This window comes from Mustela putorius, unplaced genomic scaffold (genome assembly GCF_011764305.1).
Source record: "Mustela putorius furo isolate JIRA1106 unplaced genomic scaffold, ASM1176430v1.1 tig00003845_pilon_pilon_pilon, whole genome shotgun sequence".
Taxonomy (NCBI): Eukaryota; Metazoa; Chordata; class Mammalia; order Carnivora; family Mustelidae; genus Mustela; species Mustela putorius.
The window spans coordinates 59,573,972-59,598,142 of record NW_025421998.1 but is presented as its reverse complement, the minus strand read 5'-3'; the positions used below and the strand labels follow the sequence as shown (position 1 = coordinate 59,598,142).

Sequence of the window (24,171 nt, the reverse complement as noted above, 5' to 3'; positions counted from 1 at the left end):
AAGGGGAAGGAAGGGAGGGAGTTATCTTGAAGAGTGCATACCTAAAGGGGCTAAGACCTTAGTTAGGACTTCTCTGGAAGCCAAGGAGAGAACTCCAGGATTTGATTACCTGAGTGGCCAGCATGTGTTTCTTGGCTCCTAGACATCTTGAACATGAACTTATGCTGGCTGTTCTTCTTGAATGCTAAAATCTGTTGGCCCCAAAGCAAAGTTTAGTTGTGTTGCCAACCCACTATGAATGTGTTAGACTGGTTGCCTCAACTGGGAAGTTGGATGGAGGAGTCAGTGGGAGCACAGTGGTGGTCTAGGAAGGAGAAAATCTCACCTCCTTCTGTCCCTAGAGAATCATAACCCTGAAAGACCAAGCCTTGAGTTACAAGGCAGGAATGAGACCATGTGCAGAACAGATACCATTATCCCCAAACCCGAATTTCATCATACAAAAGTTACATGTATTATTTGCATTTGAGTGCTTTATTATATTGGAATTGCAGTGATATTATTAACATTTGTACAAATGCACAAAATCTTGTCTCCTCTTGCTTGAAAGAGATGTAAAATCTGACCTAGTTGAACAGTCTTCATGAACTCATTGTCCATTGGTAACAATAAACGTGTTCACGATGCAACAAAAAGCTTAACATAAAATTGAACATATTAAATGCTGTAGCAAGTATTTACATGTATGTACTCCCATTTTTTTTTCTCCTTCCAATAAGGAAGGTGGTTGCTTTACAAATAGACAGACAAACATAAATGCTTTGCTGTTTACAATTACAAACAACCCCCCCAGTCCAGAACTTAAAGTGACAGCACCTTTTTTTGGGGGGGGGGGACTTCCTTAGTTAGCACTTATTTTCCACAAGGCTAAACTTTTTTTTTTTTTTTTAAGTTCTAGTTTTGGATAATATTTATATTCCAATTGTCCTAGAACGTTGTGTTTGAACAGAGCCATTTTTCTGGGCCTTTTCAGAAGATCCTAAACCCCAGGTCCTCTCCAGGGAGATTTCAAGCTTATCATTTCTCTAAGCCAAACCTCAAAACGCAGAACTACTCTCTCTGAGGCAGGTGTGTTTAGCAGAATGTAGAAGGAAAGAGGGTGAGTAGGTCTTCTCTTCCACTGGCTGGCTGGTTAGGAAGGACCCTTCTCTGAAGCTCCCTCCACTGCAGCACGGCTGAGGCTGATACCTTCCATTCTCTCCTGTCAATGGCATTGGTATTCTAAAGGAGCCAACTAGAGTCTAATGAGCTTATTGTGCATAAGATTTTAACAATATAGTTAAAGCTAATTTATTCAGATTCCACATTCTCAGTCCTGAGGCTAAAATAATTCTCTTTTTCAAAAAATCCTAGAAAGTTCTATAATATGAAACTCAAGGTAGGAAATTCTAAATGGCTTATGAAGAGCTTTCTAAATCCTGATTTTTAATGAGCTACATATTATAAGTTGGTCGAAATATAAGAGCTAATCGTTACTGATTCCCCTCTGATGATAAGCTTGGAAATGTATCAGAGTGCCACTTAAGAATATTAATCATTTAACAAATGTTGGCAATTTGGCCTTACCCCCCTCTTCAACTTGTGGTAAATAGTTTTTTTTTTTTTTTAAAAATAGACAATTTATAAGGAAAAAAAATATATAAACACTCTTTAAGCAATTTGGCTATAAGCATTACATCACTGAAAAACTCCACAAGAAATAGTAAAATATTTTGAGTGGACATACACTTTTTCACTTTCACAACATCATGAGTTAGGGTTTTTGTTTTTGTTTTCATTTCTTTGTTTTGGTATTGAATTTTACTGGTAAGTTTATTGCTCAGTGTCTTCTTGTCCTTTCTCAGATTATCATTGTAAAACACAGGTGCTGTCCCTAATTATGTCACAAGGCAACATTGTATTTTTGAGACCCAGGAATGAAATAGGGCCACTACTACTTCCGCAGCCTCAGAGAGACGACGGCTGGACCACAGTCCACATGCACCATGGTGCACAAAAGAGTAAGTCTCCTGGCTCATTCAGGACACTTTGGTTTGGAGGATGAGATAGAAAATTCTTAAGTATAGCTTAGCTGCTGCCTCACATCTGTTGCATAATATAACATTTTTTTTTTTAACATGCTATGAATAAAGGGTTAAAGAGTATAAACTGGCTCTTCTTCTTGGTTTTCTCGTAGCAGGCTTCATCTAGGCTGACATGAGGAACATGTCTTTGCTAGGCTACTAAGGAACACAAGCACATGTACCTGGTGCAAATATTCTGTAAAGTATTTTAAATGATGCAGCTCAGAGCCTGAGGGGAAGGGTGGGGAGTCGGAAAGAGGAGAGCAGAAGGCAAGTCTGGGGAAAGGGAGGGTCTTTGAGAAAGAACCAGAGAAACAGGGATTGAAAAAGCTAAAGTGCAATTTTAAAATATAAATTATTTTAAAAGCAGAAGAGAGACTCTAAATTGCTACTGTTCGCATAGGCACAGTTTTATTCAAATTTAAATGGGTTGTTTCCTTTTCCTTCTCAGATACACTGCATAATGGAACTTGAATGGCTTAAAGCTACGGCACATTGTTTGGGACTGGACAAAGAGAGCACTAAGGAAGCTGAATAGTGCAAGGCATTCTAGGAAATCGGGTGGGGTGGAGAGAAGCAGAGATGAAGTTCCTACACTTTTATAAGAAAGCTGTTCCAGTTATAGTTACTGATTCCCTTTAGCCGAACTCTGCTTCCTAAAGGAAAGAGCTTACTTTAAGAATTTAAAAAAAAGAAGAAAAAGAGAAAAGAATGTTTTAAAAAACCGTTCAGAACATAGATTAAAAAATAACTCACAGAGCAATAAAAATCCTTGAAATTTCTATGCACAGAGATCTAAGCAAAATACTTCCACCATATGATGGAGAATAGCCATTTGAAACCCTGAAAAATGAAGATATACACAACTAGAGTAGTTTATTATGAACTAATACTTTAAAAACAAGTAGATCCTACAGAAGAATACTGTTCAAATGGAATGTTTCAAAATAACATTTATTAATAAATATCTTATAAAATTCTAAATTAATAGATTCCTGTTCAAATTTTGCTTTGGTCCTTGAATTCCACTGTATACACACATACATACAAATATATTTTCTTCGATGGTTTTTATTAACCAAAGAGAAGCACATTCTATCCTAACTGGATGGCTAGTTTGATAGCAATTACTGATGCTTAAAACTCCCCAGCCAAAGGCTGATCTTTCACCACAGCTGGTTTCAGATTTTAATGGCAAACTCAACTGACACACTAAAATTGATGTAACAGCGACCCAACTCCCTGAACATCCATCACTGACACCCCTCTGTTCAGAACAGGTGCTGCATTTGATTTCTCTGACCACCGTTCATTCAGTGATACCACAGACACTGCCATCTCCCACGGGCCATGTGAACACTGGCACTCGCGCACACTAACATGGAGGTAGGGAGGGGTGAATGGGGGTGTAAAGGGAAAACATCAGCTTAAGACAGACTTTAAAATGAGTACGTTCATCCTCAGTTAGGATTTACTCCACCTGTCCTGGCGTCATATGTTGGGAAATGTCTTAAGAAGAAATACAATGTGAACGCCTCAATTTAGGATCACCTGGTAAAAATGCCATCGGGGTACCTAAGTCGGGTCCCATCACAGAAGGCAAGGGAAGCACTGTAGAAATTTTCAGGTAGGCTGGCAGTGACTTCAAAGGCAGATGCTGCCAATAAAAAAACCCACACGTGAATGAGGAGAGACAGTGTTGTAGGGCCCTTCCTTCCTCAGGATGGGTGCTCCGAAGGTCATTACACTGGCTCAGTGAAGATACAGGCAGATGACCCAGGAGTTGAGTGGGAGAGGAGAATAGGGCAGAAAAAAAAGATGTTTTCCCAGATTGGCAAAAAATGGAGGGCACAGAGGGGTTTTTCAGGCAGACTAATTGTTTCATGGTCTGGTGCAGGCTGGACCTTCCAGTGAAGTACTTAATATTGATAAGCTGAGTGTGGATTTGACCAACAAGCCTTTCTGTTCAGGGTTTCAAGACACTCTGACAACGAGCTGGCATCTTTCATTTTACTGTATTTCCACACAGCTAATGAACATACCTAAAGGCTCTAAATATAACAAGAAGACAGTTCATTCTAATTGTACATTGAGGGCAGTTTGCTAATGTGTGTGTGTGTGTGTGTGTGTGTGGTTGGTTTGCCTACTTAGCATAAAAAACAGACATAATTGAGCTCTATATAATGCACATCAGTCAAACTGTCAAGTTGCTGAATTAAGAAAACTCAAGCAAGTTCTTCACTACAGAGGCTTTCAGCTTAACAACTAAATATTCAATCAAGAGGTGGAACAGAAGTAAAGTAAACCATAATTTTAGTGACAGCCCATTCCCTGGACATTCTGATATTACCCGTGGATTTTTAAAAAAATCCATTTCATTAAGTGCTATGCATGCAATAAAGAAAGAAAAGTTTTTGTTTACTTAAAGCAAAAAATAAGAAAAACATAAAAAATTTAAAACCCAAGCAAACATTTCAATGAGTTCTTTTTCTTTTTTAGAGAGACACATACATGGTCCTAGAAAGGAGTTTTGAAAAAATTAAATTTAATAACAGAATACAGATATATCTTAAATATTTCTTAGGAAGCCAGTTAGGTTCAACCGTTCAGCTGTTACTGCTGGGATGCGAAGTAAAACAACTATGGATTCAGTATTTAAAATACTTAAAAAAAAGATATGTTTGTCTAAAATATAATAGAAAATCCTTTGCATATTTTTCTTTTCTTTAAAAAAAATTTTTTTTTTGTTTGTGAGTGTGTGTTTGTTTTGTTTTTGCTTTTGTTTGGATTTCTAGATCACATAGCCAGTCATGAGTTTCTCTGGACACTCAAAACTTTCTTTTGAAAGCACTGCATACATTAAAAAAAATTGCTGATAAATACTGATTTGAAAAGTAAGTTTTTCGATAAAACTGAAACTAGTTATAAAAATCATGCTTCATGACCCTTATATTTTTTTTCTCCAAAATAGATTCTTAGGCTATAGTGAGAGATAAACACATAGACACACACCCATACATGTCTTTCCCTTTCCCGAACGCTTATAAAAGCTACACCTTTTGTAAAATAATATTATTTTAAATCCCATGAACACACACACATGTGCACACGTGTGCATGCACACACACACACACACACACACTCTCACTCTCTCGTGTTAGGTCAAGCATTCAAATGGAGATGAAACACCAGCACCTGTCTAGACTGCTAGAAGGAAACATTAGTTCCTGTTACTTGTGAGATGTGATATTAAAACATTGACACAGTAGAATGGCTTGTTTCAAGGAGGCACAACTGTGGTTCGGGACTATCTACTTTCCATAATAGGCAAGTCGATGAAAGTTGTTGGAAATATAAATCAGAATTATTCAGAAGAGTGGAGTAGCCACATCCATGGGATTCTTTCAGCAGCCAAAGAAGGCTTTGGCTGTTCTGGGAGGGCTGAAAGCACCCCTGTGGAAACATTAGTTTTCTCTTTCTCTTTGTTCCTCCAGTGGTACGTCTACTTTCACCCACCAGAACAGCAAAGCCAGTTCCATAGGCTTAAAAGAAAAAATAATAATAAATCTTAGTCTATTAGCAGCTGATGATTGAACAATGTAATATGTGTAGTGAATAGAGCCCTTCTGAATTATTATATAGCATATGGATTTTCAACCTTATAGACAGGCCATATAAACCAGTTGTAATTTGAGGGTGTGATGTTATAGCCTGCATCATAATCTGGACCTTCACAATCGAGGCTTAGAAGTCTCCCTTCCCTGGTGTCTCCACAGCTGGCATTCAACAGTGCCTCACCTATGGCTAAGCCACCTTTTATTTGCTCTGATTATTAAAAACATTAAATCAGGCACATTAAACATCTCCTGCTTACTATTTTGTAAAAAGCAAGAGGTGAATGAACTCCAGCTGTGGGTCACGGGCAGGGAAAGCAATGGCTAGATCCATATTTTTGAGATTTGCTTTTTTTTTTCCTCTTTAAGCATTATTTTTTTCTTTATGTGCAATTCTAAAGGGGGAAACATAAAACAGCAGAAAGTAAAAATAAAGAGTTCATAGGGAGCCCGGGAAAAAAGTGGAAATGGAAAGGAAGATTGGAGGAAATCAGAGGATAATTCAAGGAAGTGGACCAAGGGGAGGAGGTGGAGGGGGGTGAGATGCTCGGTGGCTTTATTTGGACATCAGTGGGTCTTATGATTTTTTGTAGGAAGAGACAAAATTATGGAAAAGGCTCTGTGTTTATCTGGAATTCTGGCGACATCACGGCACAAACCCGATGTGTGTTACAATGTCATGAGACTCACCACCCAGTTACCTCGCATCCATTTACGCGACATCTAGGTTATGCCTCATTTTGGCTAAAAGCTGCGGCTTAACAAGGTTTGATGTTTCAAGCAAAGGGTTGGACTGATAAGAATGAAACCGTGTCTATATACAGAAAGAGTTCAGTTTATAAACAAGTTAACTGGTACCAGAAAATTGGAGAAAAGCACCAAAGCATTTCCCAAGCTGACAGATTAATTAATTGCATAACTCCCTTTTTTTCTTATATAACTAAGTATAAAAGACGACATTTCCATAATAACTATAAAAATGAAAGCCAGTCTCTGAAGGGCTGAGGAGTCTTCCAGGTCTGAGTTAATTCTAAAAATGCCCTTAAAAGAAAGGACGCATGATATGCGACAGCTCTTCTTGGAGGCAAGGTCTGACCCACCGGCAGATTTTAAAGGATGGGATTCAGGTCTGTTCTGTGAGTGGTAAGCTGACTGAGGGTGGAGCTTCCCACCACCTCACTCACGGCAGAGGAAGTGGTGATGGTATTGTGTTGGATGACCTGCTGCTGAGAGCAAGCTGGGACCGGACTGGCAGGAGGGCTGCTCTCTGGACCTAGGAGAAAGCACACACACACACATACCAATATAGCTCTTCTTGGGTGGACCTGTGGGCCACTCAGGCAGACATTACTACGCATTTACTAGAGATAGAAGAGTTTCACACATTTGCTCCTGGACGTTAATTTCAAAACTTTATTTTAAACTGTAGTCAAAAGCTATGCCTTCCCACTTTATAGCTACAAGCAAAGCCATGCTTTCTATACCAGCAACATGATTTCACGTGTTCGAGTCTTGGGATGTAAACTTCCCCATGTTTGTATCTTCAAATAGCCATCCATATATCAAATGTGGAAAAATACTCACATGTGGTGGGAGAATCTGTGTTGCTCAATCTAAAAAATTATTTGAAAATAAATTGACCTTCAGCCATGAATCCCTGCTCCTCCCACCATCCCCCACTCAGCTAGTATTTAACTTACTGACATTCCAGATGCAGAAACTGGGGTCTAGAGAAAGGGATTCACTTTACTTATTGGAAAACTAAGACCAAGTCACTAGCTTTTCAGCCCAGTGAATAAGAGGCAGCATACCTTAAGACATTGGATGTGATTCCCCCAAGGCCTATACCCAGCCCCTGGATTTCTCTGGAAGACGGCTAGCCCACTGGTAGTTGGGCTCCCGCAAGCTATTTTCCTGCTGGCTGTGGAACTGGAATTCGATAGGATTTTACAATGTGAAATGCCAGGGAAATTTTAGCCAGAAGGTATTGGGAGGTGGTGGGCATGGGGAGGAGGTCAGAAAAGAAGGATCCCCCTGGTGCAATCTACACTTTACTCTTGCTCTTTCAATAAAATCCAATGCAAAATTAGTGGCAAAAAAAAATTGGACACTAAGAAAAGAAGAAAAGTCAATGACTTACTTAGATATCCTTGTGATTCTTTCTGCATGGCTGTTATTGGACAGTCTTTATGCGTTAACAACAACTGTTTCAGCTGTGCCACCTCATTTTTCAACATGGACACTTCATTCTGGAAATAGACATATCAAAACTGTTGGAAAGGACCAGAGAATACAAGTCCGCATGCACTTTCAACAGTGATATTGGCAAGCTTTTCTATTGTGTCTGAATGACATTAAGGATAATATTTAATGGGATTCACCTGAAAATGTATAGCTTCCTTTTAATTTGGTCCTCACATTTACCAGGACTTATTGAAAAGACCAGATTTTAACTCTAGAACTGAATCCTATTAAAAGTCCTGTGGTATATATACACAATGGAATACTATGCAGCCATCAAAAGAAATGAAATCTTGCCATTTGCAACAACATGGATGGGACTAGAGAGTATCATGCTTAGCGAAATAAGTCAAGCAGAGAAAGACAACTATCATATGATCTCCCTGATATGAGGAAGTGGTGATGCAACATGGGGGCTTAAGTGTGTACGAGAAGAATAAATGAAAGAAGATGGGATTGGGAGGGAGACAAACCATAAGTGACTCTTAATCTCACAAAACAAACTGAGGGTTGCTGGGGGGAGGGGGTTTGGGAGAAGGGGGTGGGGTTATGGACATTGGGGAGGGTATGTGCTTTGGTGAGTGCTGTGAAGTGTGTAAACCTGGTGATTCACAGACCTGTACCCCTGGGGATAAAAATATATGTTTATAAAAAATTAAAAAAAATAAAATAAAAGCAAGCCTCTGCTTAAAAAAAAAAAAGTCTAGAGTATACCCTTTAGGTGATGGACTCTGGAGTGAGATGACTTAGGTGGGAATCTTCACCTGACACTTACTGGGTGAGTCTAGGCAGGAAACGTAAGCCAGATGAACTTCAGAGACCTTGTTTATAATTGGGGATCAAACCAGAATAAAGTTCTTTGAGTTGTTGTAAGGACTGAATGAGACAATAGATATAAAATGCCTAGCCCATACTGAGAACATTGCCTAGCCCATACTGAGCAGTCACTGAGTTTAGCTAGTCATAATAATCATCTTCACACTGATAAGCTCAGGTTGACGTTCAATATGTGAAGAAAGTGAATGTTGCACATGCATTGGGGAGCACCGAGTGGCAGGATTAGTGGCTTTAGACTGAAATGTCTTCAGAATAAGCCAACCCATCTACCATCAGATTTCCCAAAATATTGTCAAATGGGCTATAATTCAACAGAGCACATCCCTGCCTGACATCTGCTTAGTAGAAGGCATGGAAACACATGGAACAAATGTTGATCCTCTACTGGTGGATGAGGTCAGCCCTGGAAGGCGAGGGGCAATGGAGTTTTGGCTACAATTAATTTGTTTGGTTCATTAACTAGTTTGGCTAATTTCAGTCTATAAACTTTTTCCACCATCAATAACAGGGTGTTGTGGATTGTGTGTGTGTGTGTGTATGCGCGCATTTCTTATTTACTTAGATAAGTGCCTTGAATCTCCACTTTATGTAGTTATTCACAAAGACCAATTCATAGCTTTGTAGAATAATGTACTTGGCACCACTGTCTACAAATACGAATGTAGAATAGATTGGTTGGTTGTAAGGTGCTTCCACTTGATAAAAGTAAACTGTAAACATAGCACTATCTCAAGCAACCCATAAATTTATAGTTGTGATAAATATTACCCTCGCTCTGTCCAGTGTTCATTTGTGGCTGCCAGACATTGTACTCCACATGTGGGAGACTTTAAAAAAACATGCACACCAAAAAGGGTGTTTTAACATTGCTGTCATTAAGTTGTATTTACACTTTTATTATGAACTTGGCTTTTTCAGGCATGTATTTATCACCTAAAAAAGTAAGTCTGGGATTCTAAAAGTTAATTAAAAATTTTTTTGAAACTTGTTTTAAAGGTTACCCCACATTTCTAAATTCATTTGCAAAATATAAGTAATCAAATGTTGAGTAACATAAATAACAAAATAGTAAGAATCTAGGAAAGCTTTTCTCTTCTCCAAATTTTATAAAATAAAAATGCCTATCAGAGAAATTAGCATTACTGACATATAAATCACTTAATTGCTCTTAATCCAAAAATATTCAGGAGGGTGAACTACATCTCCCACCTCCAAAGGAGTGTGATCCGTAAGGGGCCCTATTGAAACCAAAATTGACCCTTGTCAATTCTGGGGTTAGTGTGACAACTTTATTTATAAGACTACTTATTGTAGCCTTAAATACCAGTTCTTTCCTCTTTGATTTCATGCCCACTTAAATTCCGACAATCTTCCTTGCTTTTCCCAGATTCCCTCTGCTTAAAATGGCATGTGTAAAAGAAAGTTACTTTTAGACTGTTAAATAGAAGGCAACCCCTGGTTAAAACAAACAAACAAACAACAAAAAAAAAAAACCAGGAACTCCTGGGTGTCTCAGTTGTTAAGCGTCTGCATTTGGCTCAGGTCATGATCCCAGAGTCCTGGGATCAAGTCCTGCATCAGGCTCCCAGCTCAGCGGGGAGCCTGCTTCTCCTTCTGCCCCTCCCCCTGCTCATGCTCACTTGCTCTCTCTCTGGCAAATAAACAAATAAATAAAGCTTTAAAACAAAATAAGCAAAACCAAAATCAAAGTGGAGAAAAAGAAAACATATATATATATATTACATAACATATATATATATATTTTTTTTTTGGCCTCAAAATGAAATGTCGTATTATTTGCATTTACATTATAGATAACAGTACTTTTCTAGAATCACAATCGCTGAGACAACTGCACCCTAATCTCTGCTGCAAATAATGCAGATAGTCATTCTTAGAGAATGGAGTCAAGCTCCAATTTTTACTAAACCCTTCCATAATCTTCTGTAACCTAGGAAACAACAAATAAGTAAAGTATATAAAATAAAACAAGATTCTCTTGCTTTCTTACATGTCTAGAAAAAAAAAATCGCACCTGGCAGCCATCTTGGAGAGGTCGATTTTAGTCTCCGTTTCTTCCCCAACTATGTCCTGCTCCGTCCCACCTTTTCTAGGCATTGTTCGATCTCCCAGGCACAAAGTGTTCAAGGCCCCTTCCTTAAAAAAACATGTTCAATTCCGTTCTTTGGGCTTCTATAATCACAAGGAGCTAACTGCCTACAGTACTTGGCACACCCCAAGTTGTTTCATAAGAAAGCTTTTGCTTGCATGAAAGGCCACAATAAAACAGCACCAATCACTGCTATGAACAGCATATGTAGTGTCTTGGCCTCTAACCAAAGCCCCATACAAAATAGATGACCTGAGTGGCACTTTTTGTCTACAGATAGCAAAGCACTTTAGTCCTTCTTAAGTATAGGAAGTGAGAACCTGCGAGTTGGAGGGTCTGTAAAAGCGTAGGAACCTGAAGACTATGGTGATAACGGATCATCGTTTAAAGATATATGTGAATAAGGACATATTTCTTAAAATAATGTGTTAATATTTATGTTAGTTATCTTATGGTTGGAAAATGAATGCTGATTAGTATTCTCCATAAAGAAGAACCCTCAGCCTCTGTTTAGATCATACACAAGTAATTATGATGCTGATAGGAGGAAATCAAAGTCTAATGGCCACAGAAGCAACAGAAATTCATGGGGCAGTTTCCAGCAGGCAGAAGAGCTCTCAACAGGGGTTTCAGAAAAACATGGTTTGGCCCCCGCATTGGCCACACCAGACTAACCTAAAGCAAGATGGTGGGACTAGTTCCCTAGTTTCTGCCGGCAACATAGTTGTTTATTCTTTGACTGTCTCTGTTTTGCCTTCTATGGAGAAAGCTAGCTACCAAATAATCGAAAAAAGGACTTGATCTTTACTTTTTATTCATTAGTTAACCACTTTTGGTATTCTCAGATAAGCTTGTATTTCAAGTCTCAAGTTTCCTGAGGGAGCCAGTTCTAGTACCTTCTGTGCTTCCAAATCTTATCAGGGCAGATTCCAAAGTTCTATCTACAGTTTCTGTGTAGCACAAAACCTTGAGTCCCTGTATGGGTTCATAGTGTTGAGAGAGCCTCTCGAGCCTCCATCAGATTCCACAAGAGAGACTTTGGGTTAAGAAAGGTCCAGAATCACTGCCCTAGAGAAAGCAGGGGGGACCGTGGGCTGTGCACATGCATAATCATCTTCAAATCTCCACAATGACTGATACAGGAGAGGCCAGACTCTATTTTAAATAAAAATCCTTTTCAAGGGAACACAAGTATGAATTCACCTTGAATTCATTTTGGAAGAGAACCACCAGATAGCAAATGTTTCAAAATGCATGAAAGAAATAAAATGTTGCCTACAGGTCTAGCAGGGAAATAAAAACCAGGCCTTCCGGAGGCACTTTCTTACTCTGAATTACCTTGCTTGATGAATTGAGGCGAATCACCAATTTTTTTTTTTTTACTCCCCTGCGTGGGTTATAGTAATCATTCTAGGTCTTCATATAAAAGTACTTTACAAAAACAAGTATTAATAATCAGGTATGAATTATCCTATTGAAATCAGCCCTTCAGTTTTTTCACTTTTGAACCTCGTATGGGTTAGCTACTCTAAAGCAGTTAGCCATTGAGACAGGGACTGTCGGAGGCTAGATGCGGTTGGATTAATCTGTTCTTTAATCCATAAGGTTGTCTGGGGGATGAAGTAGCGCTCCTATAGAGACATTCAACACCATAATAACATACTTTAAACAAGTACTCTAAGAAGTCCCTAATAGCTGCATTTGGAGTTTTTGGCTTTGGGGATGTCATTTTGTTAATATGAGAAACCCAGAATGCTTTTTGATGCAAAGCAGTAGTCTGTGCCAAAAACATAATTATCAAAATGGGCCCTATAATATAGCCCCTCCCCACTTATTTTTTTCTTTTTTGTAGATTAGCTGAGGCCAGGTTTGTTTCATGCTAAAACAAAGGACTTTCAATTTGTAAGGCAACAGTTCCCATCTGGCCTCTTCTCTTGCCAAGTCCCAAACCTGGGCTCATGTGTCTAAAATTTCAGCAGCGACTTAGGCCATGTGTCTTTGCACTAAAAAAGAAAAGCAATTATTTCCATGGGTGACCAGATGATTTCCATATCGTCTACTGCACACAAACAATCCACTGAGTGCCACATCAGTCAATGATGAATTCAGAGCTGATCTTAGCTACCCTGTCAGAGAAAAGCATGTGGGTTCTTTTTGTTTAAGAATTCTCTACAATCAAAGATCCTAGAGCTGTGGGTTGGGTCAAGAGAAGACTTGCTTGCATACTCATCCTACTATGTGCTGCTGTCTTTGTGACTTTCAGGAAGACTCTTCGGGTACCCCCGGCCTTAGTTTCTCCCTATACAAAAATGTCACATCAGGTGGTTTCTAGTATTTCCCTCAATTCCTATATCTGTGTTGACCTCTTGGGGACAGATTTGTCGTGAGACAAGGAAATGAAGTCTGGGAGTTTGATTTTTGTTTTCTTAGGTCTGATTTTTTTCCAATCTGAAATGCCACAGCCCAGCTAAAAAGTTCTATGCTGAAAAACAACCCAAAAGTGGCTGCTGGCCATCCAGACCTTGGATATTCCGTTTGGCTAGAGTTTGTTTGCTTAGCACCTTCCATTTCTGTTTACTTAAAATTTGGCTCACTGGACCAGCCTCAAGAGAGACAACTTTTTCTTTTGACAAAGGTCCAGTAGGAGGGAAAGGGTCATTCAAAGGTAGCAGAAGCTGCGTATCCTCTCCAGCATCACAAGGCATGATGCAGAGCACTGAGCATCACCGAAAACATGGAATGGCTATGGTTTCCGTCCCTCTGAAGCAAAGCAGTGGTTGGAAAACACAAAGATTTTAGTCTTTTCAGAGTCTGTCTCTTTTTTGGGCACTCCTTTAACAACCAAAAACACTGGTGCCTGTTGACTGGCCCAAATAGAACTTTTTCCCCTGGGCTTTTGGGGCCTAGAATTCTAGTATCTTCTTTTCCTTAGCCATGGATGGTTCTAAAGAGTGGTAAAAATTAATGTATTTGGGTCTCATAAAGGATAAATTTACCTTCTGTGTTTTATAAGAGCAATGACATAGAGGCATATGCCAAGTCATGAACATATCTAATCACAAGGTAGACCAGCATCTTCACTTCTCCTGGATCTCTGCTATGACCTCCTTCTGTTTTCAAGCTCCAGCACCACAGTCAATATGCTGAGATACTTCTGCAAGGATGCATTTTAGTTAAAACTGATTTAGACGTGTGGGCATCTGATAGGTGCCAGCTGGCTATTTATGGTTCCTTCATTCAAGACACTAGGGCTGATTTTGCCCCCACAGGGGAGATCTGACAATGTGTAGAGGCCTTTCAGCTGTCACAACTTGGGGGAGAGGTAGAGGGTGCTACTCATATTTAGTGGGTGAAGGAGAAGGATACTACTATCTACCTAAACAGGATACCATGGAGAATTATCAAGCCCCAAATTCAATAGTGCCAAGATTGGCAATTTCCAAGAATGGCACAATCTTGGCCATTTTCATGGTTCTCTTACAAACCTCAGAACTGGTAGCAAATTCCAGGGATTCCCACACTTTGGTCATTGCAGAGCCAGTGGCTGTAATATTTGCTAGACCCACATGCACCAGAGTTTTTATTGACTTAACGTGTTTGTACAAATTAACTCATTATTTAATATTTTAGCCTCATCCTTACCAAGAGAATCTGTGAAATTGAAGGTCTTGTGTTCTAATTACATTTTTTAATTCACATACAAATAAAAACATTACTCTGCATGTTTAAATTGCTTACCATCTTCTACCTAAAAGCTTCTCACATACCACTGGGGCTATGGCTAGAACTAAAGCTTTTCAAGCTGCTACGGCTTTCAAGGTGTTCGAGTCCAGCCATCCCACTGTGGCTTGACTCCTCTCAGTCACATCCTGGCCAAGTGGTTAGGCGGCCAGTGCTTGGACACTCCAGAGATGGGGAACTCCTTCATTTACTCAACAAGCAGATATTGAGGATAGACACAAATGGACTCAGCAAAATAGCTTCACACTGTACTAGAAAGAGGGGTTAGGAAGTAGGGGGACAGGGCAATAAGACAAGACACAGCCCCCACCTTCATCCGCATAGAAGGTACTGGGAGGACTTACTATTGTACTTCTCCCATATCTGCTATATATGTTTCCCAGTTTCTTTCTCATGTCTACCACAAAAAGGATGAAAAATTTAGGGGAAAATCTGAACATCCATATGCAGTCCATGCATAACCCAAACTTCCTTATGTATTTTCAGTTTATACATTGGCTGTCCCAAGGCCATTTCCTTTGAATGCATGGAATATGCAAAAACTTTGGGGGTTTGGTACTCCTAGTGTTCCATTCTAAGGACGCACAGAGAACCGGGTGGTGGAAGGGAAAGGTGACCTACAAACTACTAAGGTACAGATCCTCCCTATTTGGGGCAATCTTTCCTCCCTTCCCTCCTCTCTTCAGACTTTCTCTCTGCTCCTAGAAGCACCAGGCTATAATCTCTAACTTTTATTGCCCTCCGGGCATGCTTGCCACATAATCTATTTAGTTGTTCCCTTTCTGCTGGTGGAGGGGGCATTTCTTTTTGTGTGAGAACAGACTCCCGGGGCGTATCATTTGTATGGCATGAAGTCTGCCACAGAGGCCCTGGTACAAGACTTTTCTCTCCTTCTCGCAAATGTTCCCTAAAGGGGCCTTGTTGAAAAAATGTCCCCCACTGAGCGACCCACGAAAGGGAAATATCCCACAACATTCAAATCTTGTTGAGTTTGAAAATGAGATGGGAACATGTCTTTTCTTATAGAGTAAAACAACAACTATAAATGTTCCTTTCTTCCATGAAACCAAAACAGAGGTAACCTAGTGGGACTCAAAGCCACCCTCTCCCTGGTGAATATAAAGAACTATGGTTGGGCTGAAGATTTATTATGTGCTAGATACTGGGAAAACTGCTTTGTAGACATGAGTTCACTTATGACTCCCAACAACTCTACGATTCCCATTTTATAGATGAGGAGACCGAGGGCCATGGAGGTTAAACACAACTAATTGCTGAACAAGAGTGTGGACCTCCGTCCAACCAAAGCCAGTGCTCTCAGCCCTATAACTCAGCTGAGCAGGCTCTCCCTCCTCAGAGCTTCGTAGACAGGTTGGGTTGAAACTGAACACTTATTTTGTTTTGTACAGGGTCCTAGAGTGAATAAACCTTGGGAAGTAAGTGCAGTTGCTCTGTGGGCGAATGTGAGGTAGTACTGCTTAGGTCAACAAGTGCCCGCCGGGAGGCAGGAAATGCCAACCGTACACAGGGCCTTTGAGTCCCGAGAAAAGAGACAGTGGCCTGCACCTGAAGCTGCATGTTTGTCTGGGTGAGTTCTTCTGCTTTCTTTTCCAGTGACATCACCCAGACCTTCCTCTTCTGTCTGCAGCGGGTGGCAGCTGCCCGGTTCCGTTCCAGAAATTTCCTCCGCCTCTCGTCGGGATCCTCGTCCACCACCCTTCGCCGGCGGCCTCCTGTGGGCTGGGGCGGCTGTATTGTCTGGGTTGGCTGCATCTGTTGTGTCGCTGGTGAGACCTGCTGGGCACGAGGGGGGGGGGGCGGGTGGGGGCAGAGAAGGAACATGCTGGGTGAGAGAGGAAACCCAAGCTGGTGTTGGAACACAAAGCACAGAGGGTCGGCTGCTTTAGTAAGCAGATCAGACTTGTTTTCTAAGAGCGAAGTCAACAGTGAAATCATGCTCATGAAAAGAAAAAGCATTGCCGAACTATCTTCTGTGATATTTTGGCAAGACGTAAAAACGACTTGTGAAACAGAGTCAAATAGATTTTTCCCTGACAGGCATTTGGCTGAATCATGGCAGAGGAAACGGGTTTTTTTTTGTTATGTTTTGTTTTTTTCTCCTTCAGATGTTAAACATGTTTTATTTAAGGTCCATTTTATAAAGTTTAATGTGCCAATGCAGGACTGCAGGTGAGAAGAGAGAGAGCAGGATTATTGTCCTAATACTGATGCATCTTCTGTCATCTGCAGAAAGCTCCTTCTGGGCAGGCTTCCATTCTCCTGGTGTTAAAACCATGTTCCTAGAGCACACCTCTGGGACATAATCATCACTGTGACTCCTACCAAAAGAACCCTCTGAAGCCCGGAAAGCAGATGAAATCCTATTTTTTCCATTTCAGAGCTCTTAGCACAAAGGGTCTAGTTGGACCTGCAAATTCCAGGTGGGTCCATCTGCTCCTTGGAGCTCTGCCGGAGACAGGCTTTTCCAGGTGGCTAGAAGCGGGGCCTATGTGAGGGATGCCCAGAGCGGCCCTGAGGTCTGTGATACACCTTGTCTGTGCTGCAGGGAGGGATGGTTGGGAGTCACCACACACTTATATTGTAAGGAAACCCTAGCAGTGGCAAAGCACTGTATTAAAAATTTTTACTATACTCCTAGATTCCTTCTAAGAGCTACAAAGGGCTCAGCAGTATCTAAAGTTTTGGAGACTCATGCCCATACAGCTTTATGTCCCTTCATGAGGCTGACACATAGCACTGAGCGAAATTTCCACGACTGCCTCTTTATGTGTCTGGACACCTAATGCCTTCCCTAATGTACCACACTCCTTTTCCCTTTCTTCGCTCTCAATATAGGGTGGCTTTTTTTTTCCCCTTCTCATTTCTCAGTCCCTCAGACTTATGGCTGTAATATCTATAAAGTTGTTTTATAAGAGACATTCAACCTACAGAAATAGACAACAACAACAACAAAAAAGTGTTTAAAAGAAAGCGCAGCAACCTTTCCTACCACATTCTAATTCTGTCACTGAAATCAATCAGAATGACTGTAATTGTACTAATCATGGCTACTAGTTGACATCAGCTGACTGAAAGTGATATATTTTTATATCAAACTCTATCAAAGCAAATATAACTCACTGTAGAAGAATTAGGCTTAGGACTGAAGTTGGACTGCACATTGGTCATTTTATTTAAACCAGAGACATTTTCTAAAATTGCTTATTGGTGATTCCTTTCCTCCCTATCACAGAGAAATAACACAATGAATTAACCGTTGAAGGTCTTACTCACCAGAGTGGCTGGTGAAGATGTAATCCTTGTTACTGGCAAAGGTATAGCACTTGTCATTTCAGGTGCTAGGTGCTGAGCTAATGACCTCAAAGCAAAGCATTAGAAAGGAATCTGCAAACTTGGCTATTTTTGCCTATACATTTTGAGAATTCGTGATGTCTAGTTGTCAGCACTGGACAAGATTCTTAAGTAGGCAAAACTGGGTTTGGCTCTCCATTGCCAAGGCCTTACATTCTCCCACTCCAACTTCAACCAAGCTCTATCTCTGACACTTGTCCTGTGCCTTTTCCCAACAGGGTAAGTTATGTGATGGTTACAGGCTCAGTCCAGGTTCAGGTTTCAAAGTGGAGTTTGGATAAGACGAATCTCTAGTGACTGAGGAGTGACACCAGGACTCAGAAAGCACATCTGTACATGCAAGAGAATCCTAAGCAGCCAGGAGGAAGTGCAAATGCAGCCCTAAGACCAGAATTTATGCCCTTGGTAATTATCGTTACTTATTTTTAAAATAGAATTCTGTTGGCTCTGAAGTTTTGATTAAAAAATAACGATTTGTTATTTCATAAAGACAAATTTATTCCAAGTCATATTAGAATCTCACAGTTGGGAGGGCCTTAATAAACTTCTGTTCCTAATGCTTTAATCATTATACGCTTAAGCAATATGACAAGATCTCTGTAATCAGCCAAGTTCATACAATTTAAGAGTGGCATTTTGAGTACTGTCTGAATGATCTTGTTCAAATTTTAACAAGAGTAATCTGTATTCTTTCTCTTTAGTATGGGATTAAAAAGCAACTGTTTGTGCAGCTAATTATAATAGCAATTAACTAATTGCATATACAATTGGCCACTTACTGACTTGAAATGGAGGGCAATTGGCTAATTGGTAATTAGCTAATGAATGGCTTTTATATGCAACTAACGGTTAAACTTGTCTGTGAAGTAACTAGCTGACAAGGCAACCAAAGCTTGATGTTATCCTTTTCCTTAAAAAAAAAAAAGTGCACATGTGAATTTATTTGCCTGTCTTTGCACTTCTAGTTTTCTCTGTCCCTTCTAAAGGTCTCCATGTCCTACTATGGCATTTGACTAAAAAGGTGCTTCGGGTGGCATTTTATTGATGAACCACTTGGTAAACATCTATCATATTACTTCAGTTTGGAAATTAATCATGCCTAACATGTATTGATTCCTGTGTCAGGAGCTTTACAAACATAGTCTTAATACTCCTAAAAGTCTATGAGTTTTGTCTACCATTACCCCATTTTGCAAATGGACCACGGAAGCTCAGGGAGTTAGCTGACCGACTATAGTCACATAGCAAGTAAGGTGGGAAAAGAATTTACAGATTTCTCACTCCAAAGCCTGCACTCTTCCTCACTATATAGAACTCCTCTAACTACCTTTGCAAAAGTCAGCTGACCTAATGAACAAGCTTATCTATTGAATAGAACAGAGAATACTTGTGAATGACCCATTTTGTGGGTGGCCGTCCAAGTTTGGTGTGTAATAGAGGAGAGGGTTCTAAAGGTCCCAAACTACCTTGGGTGAGGTCTGGAGGCAGACGATGGAAGAGATGGTGAATAAGTGTTATTTGGAGATTCCAAGCTCCCAACACCACTCTGACCCAACTGGTTGGAACCTGGCAGTGTAGAATGGGTGGAGGGGACTGACAAAGTTCATCCTGCTTAAAGATCCAAAGTATCTAGGGCCAGCCATGCTCCTAGACATGCCCTTCCTCCACTTACTAAAACTTACTTGGATACACGGACCCGCCTCTCTTCTTGGGCTGGGTGACATAACGTCTGCCTGGTCCCCCAACCCTCTTTCAGTTGCGTCTAAATGCTGGCTTTCTTTCTAGCCACTTCTGGTGACTCTCCACCCCTGGGATTTGGCCTTTCTCTAGAACCAATCATCTACAGAGCTTGGCTCTCTGTCGGCTCCCTCCAACGCATTTCACACTAGGTGGCATGAGTCACTTCTCTTCCTCATTTACCCAGCACCTTATGCCCTATCATCCTTACCCAGCTTCTTTGTCTGCCTAGAACTGTTATTCTTTAGCTTTTTAGCATTTGGTTTTATCCAGAAGACTGTCCATTGTATTTAACTTCCATTTTAGAGGTGTCAAAATTGAGTTTTTACGTGAAAAAGCACTGCAGTTAAAAACACAGCTAGGATTAACTTATTTTCCTCATTCTTTATTCACATCTTTCCTCAGATGCTTCAGTTTTTCCTAATCCTTCCATCAGTATTACTTTTTTTAGAGTTACCTTTGTAACTCACTGCAAAAACAAAAACAAAAAACAGATTTTGGAGAACTTGAAGCTTACATTTGCCCCCAGGGACTAGAACTGGTATTTACCATATTATTTCTAGAAACTAGGATCTGGGAGGGCCTTATGGGTCACCCTTACCTCCTAAGAAAGAACAGAGCCCCCCCAAGTGTCAGACAGAACACCCAAGCTCGTCAAACCAGCTTGCTGCCAATGGGCCCCGCATCAGAGCTCACACTGACAACAACAAGGGGGAAAGAGATCATAAAAGGCTCTACCTGTGCTTGGTTGCCGGAGTGCAGGGGTGGGTGTGGCGAGGTCTGGTGATGTGCAGGGTGCGCGTGGAGGTGGGAGTGGGAGTGATGATGTGGGTGGTTCTGCTGGTGATGGGGTTGAGGGTGAGGGTGGTGGGCTGGGTGCTGGTGCTGGTGTGGGTACGGGTGATGGGCTGGCAGTGTCTGGTGCTGATGCGGGTGTGAGTGCATGTGATGGTGTGGCGTCTGGTCCTGCCGGGAGCCCATCATTTCCATCATGTGTCCCATGGTGTTCATATTCCCATTTGACATGGCAGCAGGGTGGTGAGTCAACGCGGCCTTCAACCTCTGAAACAGAACAAAACAAGAGGGGACAACTGAGGTCAGTTGTGTACAGAAGAGGGATTTTGAATCAAAAGGACTCATATTTTCAATTCCATGTTATGGTGCTCCTGCTAGTAATAATAATGCTAACATTTGTTTACTGGTTGGTGCTATGACTTTTATATTAATTTCAAGTTTTCATCTATATTTTAGTAGGTAGGAGGGTCAATATCAGCTGGAAATGTTAATTCAACTGTCACAGCAGGTAAGCAGGATATCCTGTCAAGATTTAGACAGTCTACTAAAAGGTATTTCATACTAATTTCCTAATATCGATTATCACCATATCCTATCAGCAGCTGAATATAAGCATAAACCAAATAAAACCACTTAATATGATAATGCCACTGAACGAACAGCACATCTGATACAGCACTGTATTTTGTAAGGCTCACAAGAATGAAAGACTTCTTCCTCTCAAAAGACTTCTTGAGTACAAAGAGGAAATAACTTCAAATTTCAGAATACAGGGAGAGTACTGATGTTATTTTGGGCTTTAAATTAGATTCATGATCTATAACTTTTGGAGGCAGTAGGTAGGTCTTCTCCATTTGTTATCATGAGATCTCTCAAAGTCCTTCCTGATAACCTGATGTCTCTCATGCAGTAACTTCTTATTTTGGGAAGGAAATGAGGGACCCAGAAAGATTTGGAGGACTGCATTCTAGAGCTTCTTTGATGGCCATATCATTGGGTATATTTCTAACCCCACAGTATTATCCATTAACAAGCACACAGACGTGCACATAAATGACTTCTACCTGAATCTGAAGTTGGGATCAGCAAACCTTTTCTAGAAAAAGTCAGATAGTAAATATTTTTATCATGGCACGCCTTATGCTTTCTGTCACAATTACTGAATTCTGCTCTTTTGGGGCAAAAGCAGCTGTAGACAGTGTGTAAATGAATGAGCATGCTGTATTCTAACACAACTTTATTCAGGGACAGGAAGTTTGAATCCCATATAATTTCCACATGACATGAAATGCTATTCTACTTTTGATTTTTCATCACTTAAAAATGTAAAAAACATTTTTAGCTCAGACGCTTTGCAAAATTAGGCAGCGGGCCAGATTTGGCCCATGGGCCATAGTTTGTTGGCCCCGATTTAAAGAATCAGTTGGTAATCAGCTTAGTCACAGTTTCTTCAAAATTGCCTTTTCTTGTACACAGGCAATTATCATCATATCCTGAGGGGCACAATGTGCTAAGTACTGTATAATACAGTTATTCCTTGGAAACGTATCTTCTGTAGTGATGTTAGTCTGGTTGGCAAGCTCACGCTGGCTCCATGAAATATTTGCTAGGGGACTCAAAGTTCTCTCCAGATTTGTATTCTTATCTAATTAATGACAGTGTTGTTCAATCACTGCAGAAAGGAAGAGTTGTATTTAAATGAGCATCAAAGCAACCATGTTCCAGCCCTGTATAATATTAATGATTCTCGACTGGGTAGAGTAAGCTATTGTTGAATACCAATTGAATTCATCAAAACCTTTAGTTAAACACAAAGAACCTCCATGTGTGAGTGTTTGTCATTTATTTACTTGAGAGACAGAGGCAGAGATAGTGAGAGAAAAAGCACAAGTGGGGAATAGAGGGAGAAGCAGGCTCCCCACTGAGGGAGCCCAAAGCAGGACTGGATCCCAGGACCCTGGGATCATGACCTGAGTCAAAAGCAGATGCATAATCGACTGAGCCACCCAGGCGTCCCAAGAACCTCCACTTATAAAGAAAAAGAAAATAAAAGGGAGGGTAGTATGTGGCAGACTTTATCTTAACATTAGATAATCATTGAAAACATTTCCTACATCCAGATTCAGTGACCAGTAAGCCTACTTGCTTCCTCTTTCATGAGTATCATCTCCTGACCTTCATCGTAGTAATCCTGAAGAAGTTAAGCTTCCTGAATCCCTGGGAAAGATTAGATGCTGGGTATTGTGTTTATTGCTACACAGAAAAGTGAACTCATACTCCTCAACTCCAGTTTTTGAAATGATTTCATTATTTTTATAAAAACACTTGTTACAAAAATTTAAGCAATGGTTGAAAGTAAAGTCAGCAACCAATGAACCAAACACACTGTTTATATTGGTGGCTGAGTGGCATTTTTCTACATGCATATGCAGAGGCGGAGGAATAAGGAGAATAATTTTATCACAGGGGGATAGTAATAGCATGGAACTTAGATTCTTCTTTGAATATAACATAAGCAAAAGAAGTAATAAAATAAAATGAATTGCTGGACTTTAGATATGTGCTTCTTTAGCCCAAGAAAAGTTTCCAAATGAGATCTCCAAACTTAAGGGTGAAGAAAATTATGGAAAAGATTATAATGAAATCACTGTTGTTGTTTTGTTTTTGTTTTTTGAAATTAGGTAGTGTTGATAAATTTTCTCAACTGTTTTTTGCAGTTTCATTATTATGAAAACATATAGCTATGTCGTAAAAAAAAAAATCAACTATCATAAGAATATGGGGTGAAAGACTAAAGGCACCTGCCTACTCTTCTCCTGCTAAACACCAGTCCCAAGTAATTTGCCTTTGTTCTCCTTAACAATAGATCTTCGACACCTTTCTATATGAGTAAAACCAGCTAATAACCATGGCTGGCATTATTCAAGCACTTGCCACACGCCACTCCTCAGTCTCCCCTAATCCTTAGACCAATCCTGCAAGGCTAAAAGAGAGACTAAGCCACTGGCCCAAGCTCACACACCACTAGAGAGATCTGTAGAGGCATGCTACCTCCACAGCCTATTCTCTAAACCAAGAAAGAAGGTGCCAGAAGGCACACCATGCACACTTGCCAAAAACAATTATGAACTATTTTATGCCACCTCCTTATCATCCAAAGAAAGGCAGAAAGAAGAGATAGGTCTATGATAAAATGAAAAGACAAGATGCCATTGCTACGTGGTCCAGCGTATGGTTACTCAGACACACAATGAAGATCCAAATACACTCTTTCTGAAACTTGGCAGACAGAAGCGCAAATACAAGAATTTCCAGGAAGCTCCAGTGCAGCAAAGGATCCTGGGCCTATGGGGATCACCTCCTCTGTTATATTTGTGAAGAATGGATACTTGTATTTCCCCTCCCCACTCGCCCTCCCCCCACTCTGATAAAGTCCATGTGTCCCTTCTTTCTTGTCCCCACTTCCTCCTCACCTTTGGGTTTATGACCCTTTTGTCTTTCTAATGTTCAGAAGACAATATGGCATATGCGCAGACACTGAGGGGTGTGGCCCTGTCTTCCCATCAGCCCTTGCTCTTCCCACGCAGTTCCACAGGACTTTGCATTTGATAGTCTTCTTGCCTGAAATGTTCTTTCCCTTTCTTCAGACATTTTATTTTTA

At 40.4% G+C, this 24,171-nt stretch overlaps 1 protein-coding gene across 3 annotated transcripts in view; it reads right to left on the bottom strand.

Moving 5' to 3' along the window:
* Positions 1-455: 455 nt before the first annotated feature.
* The window catches only part of CREB5 (cAMP responsive element binding protein 5), a 402,725-nt gene continuing 379,009 nt past the window's right edge, over positions 456-24,171 (bottom strand). The window contains exons 8-12 of one of the 3 annotated variants that reach the window (XM_045062828.1): positions 20,454-20,777; positions 16,173-16,403; positions 7,818-7,926; positions 7,262-7,290; positions 6,818-6,950 (exon numbers count right to left, since the gene is read on the bottom strand). In XM_045062828.1, the coding sequence (XP_044918763.1) occupies positions 7,286-7,290; positions 7,818-7,926; positions 16,173-16,403; positions 20,454-20,777 (669 nt within the window). In that variant the 3' untranslated portion in view covers positions 6,818-6,950; positions 7,262-7,285. Of the gene's footprint in view, positions 6,951-7,261; positions 7,291-7,817; positions 7,927-16,172; positions 16,404-20,453; positions 20,778-24,171 lie in introns of all 3 variants that reach the window. The other 2 variants (XM_045062826.1, XM_045062827.1) reach the window with 2 other exon arrangements.